This window comes from Epinephelus lanceolatus, chromosome 1 (genome assembly GCF_041903045.1).
Source record: "Epinephelus lanceolatus isolate andai-2023 chromosome 1, ASM4190304v1, whole genome shotgun sequence".
Classification (NCBI taxonomy): domain Eukaryota; kingdom Metazoa; phylum Chordata; class Actinopteri; order Perciformes; family Serranidae; genus Epinephelus; species Epinephelus lanceolatus.
In genome coordinates, this window is record NC_135734.1 from 14272198 (window position 1) to 14284670 (window position 12473).

General features: G+C 39.3%; 1 protein-coding gene across 1 annotated transcript; it reads left to right on the forward strand.

Annotated features, from left to right (window-relative positions):
• Positions 1–82: 82 nt before the first annotated feature.
• On the forward strand, positions 83–11981 carry sumf1 (sulfatase modifying factor 1). The gene is made up of 9 exons (XM_033625497.2): positions 83–546; positions 4190–4363; positions 4509–4583; positions 5545–5627; positions 7388–7510; positions 7629–7743; positions 8768–8881; positions 9822–9881; positions 10658–11981. Exons 1-9 carry the CDS (start codon positions 286–288, stop codon positions 10757–10759), a joined length of 1107 nt encoding a protein of 368 aa, XP_033481388.2. The 5' UTR covers positions 83–285; the 3' UTR covers positions 10760–11981.
• Positions 11982–12473: the final 492 nt, after the last annotated feature.

Consider the following 12473-nt stretch of genomic DNA (forward strand, 5'->3'; position numbering starts at 1 on the left):
ACTGTCAAACAGCATCACATTTATGGGTTTGTTTGATCATTCATCTGAATAATATTTTCAAGGGCGTCATTTTATGTACATTCAAACAACCTGAATCTGCTTTATTTATATATTTCATCATATTTTGCAATTTAGTCACTTTTCAAATAGAAATAAACAACCAACATTCACTCCGGGCAGGAAAGAGTTACTTGTCTTACACCGCAGCCAGCTGACTGACCACGTGACTTTGCGGAAGTCAGAGTATCAACAACATGAGCACATCTTGACCCGCGTCCTGCAAGTATGCCTCGCTGTTTTGCCTTGTTGTTAGTCTTTGGTTGCGTGAATGAAGTGCTGTGTAATCAGGGTTCATGCGGGGCTCAGTCAGAACCCGCCGCCCCGCAGAGAGCAGCCGGCTGCGGCTGTGAGAGCCTGAAGAGAGCCGCTGCTGTGGAGCCTGTGGAGGACGGGACAGAGTCTGCAGAGCCAGCGGACAAATACTCCAGAAGCGCCAATGAGAGGCACCCTGAGGCCCAGGGAGAGGAGAAGAAGATACAAAGTCAGGTAATATACAGCTGCTGTCCTTTTATTATTCTATTTGACAGCTTACAGTAGACAAGTCATGCAACACATGTCCCTACTGAGACTTCTGCTCAGTGGACCACCAGGGAATCTAGAAATGTTACTTCATATTATTTAAAACCTAAACTGAAATATAGCCTAAGGTACAGACCACATTAGATTAACTAAACATGCATTAAAGTTGAACTGAGTTCGAGGATGATCTCCCTAACATGATGACATCTTCCACACACAGGGCTCAGTACATACAAGTTAGACTTGTGTGGTATTTGTCCTGCTGAAGTGGTTCTCAAAGTGTGGGGAGTCACTGCAGATGGAGCATGAATGACCAGGGATAAATATGGAGATGAATGAATATGATCTATGCAGGAAACGTAAACAAGAGTTTGCTGCAGCCATCATGCTGGGCCTGATTTGACTAAAGTAAAATTTTCAGCTTCTGAAGAGGGGCATGACATACAAAGTTTGAGAACCACTGCCTTTAACAGACTAAAAACCCTCTCAGCAGCTGCACAGTTCTGCACTGCAAATCAGTTCAACTCATCTCAACCAGGTACCAAGTCGAATGGATTTAAAAGGTAGTGGGTATTTTTCAGCCAGTACCCTGTTTTTCCATGTTTCTGTGTCTACTGGGAGAAACAGTTTTTGAAACTGGGCCAGCATTGAGTGAGAGCGCTGCAACTGGCAGTGGCGAAATGGGTTGCAGTGTAACCACTCAAGGCAATTACCGTAAGCCTCCACTAGTAGCCTTAGTAGTAGGCTATTATTTGCTTCAATTGCTGAACTCAACAGGCCTGTATTTGAGACAGGCCTTAAATTCCTTTCACACCAAACTGTTGCTCAGCAAAGATGGAAAATACAATCAAATTGTTTATTTGAACTCAGTATGAATTTTACTTGGATAAAAATAAGGCTTTGAATAACATGTCAAATATGTATTATGTTATGACACTTGTTGATTACGGCACCCTGCATACCGACACAACGCCAGTTTATTCTGTTAAAACAATTTTCCTAACTTGGATTAGTCTTCATAAAAACATTTGACTCTTTTGATCAGTGGACCCTTACGGAAACAAGAAATATAAATATATATAATTTACTGGCTAATCGAGGAATGGAAACATAATCAGACTTTATGACAGCCTCAGAGGAAGTGAGTCACCACTTGTTTTTCATCATGCTGGTAAATTTTAATGAATTACGGTCTTCTCTGGTGATCATGGTTTCAGTAAAATGAAATAAAATGAGCTAATGATGTGTAGCATCTCCATACTGACAAAAGTTTAAACATTTATATTTATATGTACAATCTAAACACCTAATGTTAGCTCAAGGGGAGAGTAAACAATCTGGTTTTACACATCCAAAGAACTTCTGTAAAAGTAAACAGCTTGGCAACCAGACCAGGCGTCTAATCTTTATTCATCAAAATGTGTAGCCACACCAGGCTAGAAAGAGAGACTAGGCTTTTAATTGAAGTTTTACGGTATGCACCATCAATTTACATCTAATAGGGCTTTTACACACATGAAAGTCTGAGCACATTTTTCTTACATTGTATATGTTTGGTCCGGTTAGTTTGGGTTTCACATTGCAAATATGCAAGCACATTAAAGAAGCATGTATGACATACCTGCGTGCTGTTGTCATCACCTACATGAGGTACATCTCCTTGTACTTGACATTGATTGGTTTATAGACAGGTTCTTCTGTCCTCTCCTGTCGTCTCTCTCTCATCCTCTGGGAAGGTAATTAGTAAGTAGAAAGTGTCAGTTTTTGTCAATTTTTCATCAACTAACTCTTTATAAAGTTGTCTCCTCTTCTTGTGATATGCTACCGTAGCTCCATGGTTCAGTTTGATCTGGACCGAGACCACCTCTTTGGGTCTGATCTTTGACAATAGTGATTTCAGTGCTGTTTCTGGTTAGACTAAAAGGATTTTGTACTTTAACAAAAAGGTCCACCTCTGTAGGTGTCATTTCCATAATGTTGTCAGACTCTTATAATGGCAATCTGAGTCTGTCAGTGGCAAAAAACAAGCACTTCTACCGGATGTAAATTGACATTTCATAACTGCCGCGAATGATTACATTGCAGCCTGTTTCACAGCTGCCAACTACAGGGTTAAAAGGATAATTTTGATCTTTTGAAGTGGGGTTGTATGGGGTACTTATTCATAGACTGTATATTACATACAATATGTCAGTGGGCACGCTCTCAATTTAGAGAAGCAGACTGGAGTCTGACACAGAAGCTAAGCAATGTGCTGCTATGGATTTGGGTCAGCAACAAATGTATTTTAACGACTTTAAAAAAATCTACATCAGTTTAAGTGTAGTCTGTATTTAGAATATTTTCAATGCTTTACCTTGCTGTCAGAAAGTGATCTCCGACGGGAAAATGAAGCCATTACATTGCTCTATTAAAAGCGAGACTCGACTTATCTCATCAGATATCACTGTCTGACAGTAAGGTAAAGCAGTTATAATACTCTTAATATAGCGTATACTTAAACTGATACAGATTGGGTTTTTTTTATGTGGGACTTTTTTTTTTTTTTCAGGTACAAAAAATATGTTTGACTGGGCATGACCCCCATCCACAGCTGTACATTGCTTAGCTTCTGTGTCGGACTCCAGTCCGCTTCTCTAAATTGAGGGTGTGCCAACTGACATCTACTACGTGATACACTGATTATGAATAAATACCCCATAAAACCCCACTTCAAAAAATCTGATCCCTGATCCTATCCCTTTAAGGCTGAAAAATATCAAAGTGACCCTTTAATGGACTGATGAGCCTACTCGTTATTCGAGATACTCTCCAACAGTTTTTTTTATTATTTCAGACTGCTTCCGAGACGGACCGCATGTTTGTGTTGCGGTTGAAATAAGTGGACTACCGTATTTATTCTGTTTCCTTATTCACTATTATTTATAGACTGCTCTCAGCTGGTTCTGAGGAAAGGACAATGTGTTTTATGCTCCAGTGTGTCCCTCCACAAGCTCCTCCAATTAGATTGTTATTTTTGGCAAGGGTTAGAGACAGTTAAGGTCATAGCCGGGGTTTGCCAATCCTAGTGAAGCAGTCTGACTGCCTCAGAGTCAGTTTGAGGCATGAACTGCCTCTCTGTGCTCTGTGAAACCTCAGGCAATATTAGACAACAGGCTCTGCACAATACACAGATAATTCAATGTAGGTGACATGTGGTGCTGTGCTGTAGGACAAATTGGAGGAAAAGCGAATTACAGCTATGCGTTTCAAAGCTGCATTAACACTGCATTTAAATAGCACAAATATGTAAATAGCCAAGTGTCAGTCTCATAATGATCTCCTCTTCTGAGGTATGCTTTTTATTATTTCATACATTTACTCATTACATTTTATTTGTACCCTTTTACTGCTGTTGATATGATTTTATAACTGCACTGTATGCCTTTGACATGAACTTCTGGAGTTTATGGCGGTATTGTGCAGCCTAATGATCTGATTACTCCTAAGTGTAGAATAGATTAAGTTTCCAGCCTTTTTAAAGACTCTTAATCCTGTTACTTCCGTAACTTTCTTCAAACATTTCTGTCTGCATGTGAAAGCACTTACAAAAGGTTATTTCCTGCTACAGATGGTGCTGATTTCTGGAGGAGAGTTCCTGATGGGAACGGACAACCCAGCCATCCCTGCAGATGGCGAGGGTCCTCAGAGGCCGGTGCATGTGGACTCCTTCTACATGGACATCCAGGAAGTCTCTGTCAGACAGTTTGAAAGCTTCGTCAATGCCACAGGATACATTACTGAGGTATGTATGTGTGTGTGAACCTATCTATCTATCTATCTATCTATCTATCTATCTATCTATCTATCTATCTACCTATCTATGTTTAACGCTATGAGGTTAACAGACATCCCCTCGGCTCATAATGTTTTTATCCTTGTGCTTTTAGGCAGAGAAATTTGGAGACTCATTTGTATTCGAGGGGATTTTGAGTGAGAGTGTGAAGAACCAAATCACCCAGGCAGTAAGTGTGATTATTCAACAGCCGACACACCTGTACAACTCACTTTTTTTCTGACACTACTCCAGTATGAAGTGTTGTTAGTGCCACGATTATTAGTCTCAGCCTTTTGGAGCCCTGTAGAAAGACTTCAGACATGTACACCTTGATCGTTTTTCTTCATCAGGACACACACACACACACACACACACACACACACACACACAAACGTGAAATGACTCACAGATGGGCACACTCTCTTTGTGGTTGCCCTGGAAATTTGGAGCAACTTGGGGCCAGAGGAAGAAGTTCACATGCTTTGTTGTTCAAGTTGGACAGAGTTTTGGTTTCCTGCTTTTTGAGTCACTCCAACATCAAAAGTGCACCTGCCTACTTACTAAGGCTGCAACTAACAACTATGTCAGATAACATGGCATGGAAGCCATGTGAGGAAAAGAAAGACCACCCTTGTGTGTTTATTGAAACGTAATGTGAGAGAAAATTAACAATCTCCATGTTGCGTATCTGTCATTTTGTCCATGTGATGTTATATTGATGTATGTGAGCATCTGTAGAGTAATATATGTGCACTAAGCCCATTTCTGCAGGACTCTCCAGCCTTGGGTTGCACATATTTTTGGCTTTAGATAGACCAGACGACATGTACTACTGTTATTTAAGAGTCTTGTGAATGTTCACAGATTGGTTGTAAGAAGCTTGAGCACAGCAGGCCTCCCACAGACGAAAGCCAGAATTTACTGCTTCATCTCAGCTGTCATGTGCAGCCTGATCATGTGGCTGAGAAGATGCTGTGTAGCCATTAGTGTGGCAACACTGGAAAGCATTAGTACCATTGCAATCATACACGCTAAAGACAATTCTAGATTAACCCTGCAGCGTGTTTATGGGAGAGAAAATGGAATGAAGAGTATGAAAGAAGCATAATATTAGCCAGTAATCGTTGTACCCATCACTTTGTTATTAGGTGGCTGCTGCCCCCTGGTGGCTTCCAGTCAAAGGGGCCAACTGGAGGCACCCTGATGGTCCAGACTCTGACATCACAGACAGGTAGAAAGATGCTCCATATATGCTAGAAACCCCCAAACGCTCATTTTCACCTTTTTTTTTTTTTTTTTTTGTTATATCAAATTAAAGGTTCACATTTTTTTCTGTCTTAAAACAATACTGGCACATTGATATGTACATTGAAACCATTTCTTACAGTTACCATACTGGTCATGGAAGTGATTTTAGTGTAAGCAATGGGGAACAAAATCCGCAGTGCTCATTCTGAAGTTCAGAAAAAGCAAATATAAGGCTTCAGCAGTGAGTGAGACAAATATTGTGGGTTTGTCTGAAGTTATGGTCTTTTTTGTCCCTCCACTGCAACTCTTCATGGAAACATTTTGTCCAGAAAACACCAGGAATTTGGCACTGAAAAGACTAAGTTTGGATCAAACCTGCTGCTGACTGCTGTAGTTTCATGTGAGCTTCTTCTGCACTTCCAAATGCATTTTAAACAGAGCAATGACTGCAGATTCTGCTCCCCATCACCCACCTTGGAAATAATACACTTATATAATACACTTTAAAAGACTGAAGTCTTGGTTATTAAACCTTGTAATGAGCCAACCTCCCAGTGATTTATGTTTTTCTTGAACGTCATCCATGATGGCTGTCAGAGGTAAGATCTGATGGCGCTGACGTCTTATGGAGTTGACAGAAAGTTATATTAAATTCATTTCACAGCAGTCGTAGTAAGCATCTTCATGCTAATCAAAATACTCATTTTTAAATCATAATTCTTATTTAGTTTTGATTTAGAAGGGCTATGGATTTGACATGTTACAGTTGAGACAAACTCGATAGCAATATTATTTAATGAATTACTCAAAAAGTAGAAAGCTTACCAGTGCTTGAGCAGCACTTCAGCTTTTTAGAAACCAGGAAGTGAGACAGGAGTCCTTTGGATATAGCTTACCCCTTTATATACCTGATTAAATGATGTTTTTGTAGAAAACTGACACAGTTGACAGGTCTTTAAAGGGCCAACATTTTCACAAAAAATATATTCAAAACAAAGATGATTATTGCAGTACATTTTTACACCAATGTTATCAGTACGTACTGTTTGTTTCAAACAAATATATTCTATTCTAGTCATATATTCTTGTTTGGGACAAGGCTGTTTGGCTCAGGGCAAGTTCAGAAGTTTAAAAATGAAACTTTGGTGTTTCAAAGGGTTAGTTCAGATTAACTAAAGGCACACAATAACGCAAACAAACCAACAGATCGAGACAGTGGTAGAACAGCAGCTCCTGTGTTCAGTGAGGCAAAAATAATCTTTTTGTCAATGGAGTCTGGCTTTGAGGAGAACACAGAAAATTTTCACTTTCAGTTAGTTCCCCATCTTAAAGGGCTGTCTGTTTAGGAAGTACTGAGCATACGACTGGATAAATGAGACTTGGATTATATTGCATGAGTTGTGTGAGAGTTTGTAAAATGATCTAGTGATATAGTTTTGTTGTTGTTAAATGCGGACCCCTTTTACCTCATTACATCAAGAATTTTCTCAGTTTTGGGATTCTCTGGTTACTGGAGGGATGTGAGAAGAACAAAGCTTTCTTCATAAATTCAAAGTAAAATGGTCCCAGTAATTAATATGCAAATGGTCATTTGGGGATGACGTATCTCTTCAAGACAGACTCCATTAAGTTTTAAGTATTAATTCAAAAGCAAAATCTCACCTGTCTCTTACTTCTTTTATCTATCTTTTGGCCAAAGCAAACTAATAAAACAAAATACAAGCTCAGTTATTTTTTTTGTAGGCTGGACCATCCTGTTCTACATGTGTCCTGGAAAGATGCAGTCGCCTACTGTTCCTGGGCCAACAGGAGACTTCCTACAGAGGCAGAATGGGAGTACGCCTGCAGGGGCGGCCTCAAAGACAGGTACAATATTTACTATAACTAACTAACTATAAAACACACCAATGTGCTTGCATATGTGCTGCAGTTTTCATACAGTATGTCTCCTGTCAGTGTCCTGATATACTGCCCCTGTAATTAGACTCTACCCCTGGGGAAACAAGTTGAACCCGAAAGGACAACACTACGCCAACCTCTGGCAGGGGGATTTCCCAAACCATAACTCTGGAGAGGATGGATACATCAAAACTTCACCGGTAAGGCAGATACGGGAAGATGAGAAATGCCACAGTTATGGGTGTGTTAAAGACGCATCATATTTCAGGTCAGGGATGAGGAAGAGTGACTGTGCTCATGAACTGGAAACAGGTTTATAATTGAGCCACTGCTTATAGAATCTACAGGAAATGAAAGGTGCTGGAGATAAGAGCTCATCTCAGATGTTGATAAAGTCACACCAGCAGCTCACAGCTTCCAGAGATCAAATGAATAACTATTAGATAATATTAATCCAATCTCTTTTACCACATGGGGGGCTTTAAAGCTCTGACTTAGAGGTATCAATCATAAATGTATGCACTAAAATCCTTAAAGGAGAAGAGTCTTTTTTTCTTCTTTGTGTATGCGTGTAGGTATATACAGATATGTATGTGTATATATGTATGTATTCATGTATGCATATATATATTGTATGTGTGTGTATGTATATGCACACTCATACTAGCCTACTTCATTTTCTTATTTCTCAATCATTTTCTCTTTTTTATTTTATTATTATTTTCTTATTTCTTTATATTTATTTTCTCTACTTTTTTCCCCACTTTGAAATATATTAACATTGTTGGGATGCTATAATTCTGAAAAACATCATATGAAAGCAAATGTGAATTTTTATTAACTCCTGCAAGCCTTCAATAACGTATTTGTATTGAAAAAAAAAAAAAACTGACGGGTATGAGCTGCTGAAGGAAAGTGCATCCATCTGGTCCCACTAGCTGAAAATACAGGGACGTTTATGCTTCGCTGATTATGAAATCACAAATGTTACATTTAACAATTTATTTTAATTACTGTCTCATTTAAGCAGCTTTGCATGTTGGGAAATAGAAGAAAAAACAATGAAGAAAATCAGATTGGACTACCTGTTAATCCAGATGGAACATTAAAAATTCTGTATTTGTGAGTCTCTTCTTCGATGCTTTCTGGAGAAACATGTGCTTGAAATAAAAATCTTAATTAGACCGCATATTAATGGCGTTTTTCTTCCCCTATTCCCTGCAGGTGATGTCCTTTCCCGCCAATGGTTTTGGGTTGTATGACATGGTGGGGAATGCTTGGGAATGGACTTCAGACTGGTGGACTGTGCATCACACCACAGACCAGCAACACAACCCAGTAAGAACACATCACCTATAAGCTTTCTGAGTCTTCCAGGTTTAGTTTTAGCTCTGATGTCTCATCTTTTCTTTTTTTGAGCAAGGTCTTTCGAAGTGTTTTCATTTTCACATTACATCTCAGGTACAAACAGGCATACACATATATCCATTAAACATACCCATGTAACCACAAAAGTCAAATAAATAAAACAAATAAATTGAAATGATAAGGAAATCAGTTACACTGTCATGCTGTCAGCGCCCATATTCTCAACCAATCCTAAAAATGCCGCCAAGTATGACATTTCCAAGTAAACCTTCCGACAGTATATCTAATCTTCTCCAGTTTAAGAGGATACATGGCTTCCCTGATTCACCGACTATATGTTAGTGGAACAGGATCTTTCCATTTAAACAGTATAAATCTCCTGGCCAGGTGAGAACAGAAGGCCAGCATGTTGATTTCCCAGCTGCTGAGAGGGGCGTCTACCAGGGCTTCACCAAACATTGCACTCAGTGGGGACGACTCAAACGTTACCCACATATTTTAGAGAAGATCTCAAAGATGGTTTATCAAAATGTGTTAAGCCTTGGACATGTCCAAACACGTGCAACAGGGTGGCTGGAGCTTACCTGCATCCATCGCAGTGGGATCTATGTCAGCTTTAATCTTGACTTTAGATCGATGCAGACAGTGTACAGTTTTGAATTGAATAACAGCATGCCTAAGACATATTGAAGAGGAGAAGATTTCTCCTATCATTTTTTGCCAAGTTTCTTCTGAAATTGGTGCATCTAAGTCTGTTTCCCATTTATTTTTTGTGCGTGTTCAGTAGTTCATAAATAATTCTCATAGCCTGAGTTGTGACCGATTTACAGTTAAAAATTGAGTCCAACAGAAAAGTGTGAGGGCATGATGGAAAGCAGGCTCATATCTCACCATTTCTGTCTCTGTTCAGACAGGTCCTCCATCAGGCACCGACAAGGTGAAGAAGGGAGGGTCCTACATGTGCCACAAGGTAAAGATGCTTTATGCTTTATGCTCTAAAACTATAAACAAAAGATCAAGTTTAATACCTCGATTATCAAATGTGAAGGCCATTGTGAGATCAGATTTTAAGGGCAGTCAAAACAAAGTAGTTCTGGATGGCAAATATTGAATCCAAGCAACAACAGCACTAACACAAGCATTTATAAAGGGGAAAGGTGATCTCTTTATTAATCTCCACCTGTTTGAGTACAAAGAGAGAAAATGCAGCCTCTCTTTTCTTCCTGGTATGTGAGACTAAAGTAGTCTCTGTGATGATGCGTGCACAGTCGCCTCGTCACTTGCACAGCGACTCTGTTTGTCTGGTTTAAAAAAAACTTGAAAAGTATAAAATGGAGAGAACAAGAGAACTCATAGCAACGCATATGATACCTTTACTTTATCTGCAACTCCACTTGAGCCGCCCACTACCAGTGACCATTCCAGTTTGCCTACCACCAGCATCGGTTGCCATGGGAATGTGACTAATTGCATGCAAAATAAGTTCTGAGCACAGAGGTCTGGTTTGTTTCATATGAATAAACCATGCGAGGGAGGAGAGGACAACAGTCAGACATACTTAATGAATGAGCACAAATAGGCTCGCTACAAGACGAAATTAGAAATACAATAAATAATGTATAAATAATATAAATAAAATGGTGGCTGTGTGATTGTCTTCACTGTTTGCATTTTATTTACTGTTACAAAGCAGCACCATAAATTCATTGACAGTAAATTTCCCTCTCTCCTTTCCCCCTCCTCCAGTCTTACTGTTACAGATACCGATGTGCAGCCCGTAGCCAGAACACTCCGGACAGCACAGCCTCTAACCTTGGTTTCCGCTGTGCCTCCCAGGAGCAGCGGTGATGCTTGTTTTATACACAGGGTCCATTATTCCAGCTGCTCTCTAACTCAAGTGTTGATTGTAGAATGAACCAATGAAAGGAATTTAATAGAGGCTTTCTTATGTGCCATCTCACTGATGTGAAATTGAGAATGTCTTTATATTTATATTATATGACTCTATATTTTTACTTATACTTTTTACACAAGAATTGAATAGAAAAGGCAGTTGTTCCTACGTCTCTGTTCTCTTTATGCCTCTGAGCACAGGTGGAGAGAGCACTTAATAACTCAAGTCGTTTCTGCTTGGGTCAGAGAACTTTCAGTGGCGTGGTCTTGCAAATGTCAAAGAAGTCTTTGTAAGTTATTGTATATGTTTTCATCAGTGGGTCGCTGTAATTTGGACTGAATGTCAATGTAAACTGTACACTCGATATTTAAAGCAATGCATCACTGACAGAATTACCGTTTCTAAATCAAGTAGTCATGCTGTGTTACCGTGAATTTGTTTAGAAAACGGTGTTTTTCTCGCATGCCTCCACGGAAAATGGTTAAAATACTTATTTATTGGTTGACTGGGGACCACTTATCAATGGTAAAGCTATATCAAAACATCCATTTACACACTCTTACACAAGTCTTGCAGCATAATCCAAGTCTCGTTTAACTAGCTGAATGCACAATACTTCCCACATGCATTTTAGAAAAAAAAAACCCTCAGTATTGGAGTCTGACTTTGAAGAGAACATAGATAAGTTTCACTTAGGAAGTAATGAGCAATACGACTGGATAAATGAGACTTGGCTTATACAGCATGAGTTGTGAAAAAGTTTGTAAATGTATGTTTTGATATAGTTTTGCTGTTGTTATAAACATGGTCACCAATCAGTTACTAAATCAATATGTTAGCCTTTTTCTCTTGAGGCATGTGAGAAATACTGTGAAGCATTGCTGGGGAGGTGGCCCCTGTGACCTGGCCCCAGATGAGTGGATGAAAGTGGATGGATGGGTGGGTGATTGGCATGTGAGAAAATCAAAGTTTTCATCATGAATTCAAGGTAACATGGCATGACTAACTGATATACATATGGTCATTTAGTGGGTGAAGTGTTCCTTTAATGATGAAGTGGAATTGCTGTAAAATGACCCTGCTGTGGGGATTAACAAAGAGATTATTTCATCTTAAAAGTACTGTAATATAGTTTTGACCAAAGCTGATAAATTTTGTGACAAATGGGAATTTAAACAGCCTCTTTTGTCTTTCTCTTTGTGTGTGTATTTGTGTTCTAATCTGAAGTCAGTAAACCCTGACTTTTTTTTCTATGAAGATTTTTGTTTAACACTGTGTGTATAATTGATGCTAAACTTCAAAGTGCTACTTTGCTATTACTGAGTTTGATGATTATTGACCTCTGTGACGACCATATAAAGCAGGTTTAATAAGGTAGTTATAGTTCAGCATCCACCAGAGGGCAGCACCTGCTCAAATATCTATCTGTCTTTCTGTCCGTCTGTCTGATTTAAGAGTGTATGTACAGTACTTGTGTCTTTCACACCCATATTGAGAAGTTAAGCTGACACCGTATAAGCTCCGTCTGTGAAGATGGTTCAGGGCAGTGAGCACTGTGACGGTGTAAAGCTGATTCAGACAGTTTTGGATTGAGATGGGCTTAAGTTCTTCTAAGACATGCGATTAAGATTCATGTATCACCGGGAAGCGAGAGTGGCTGTCTGAACT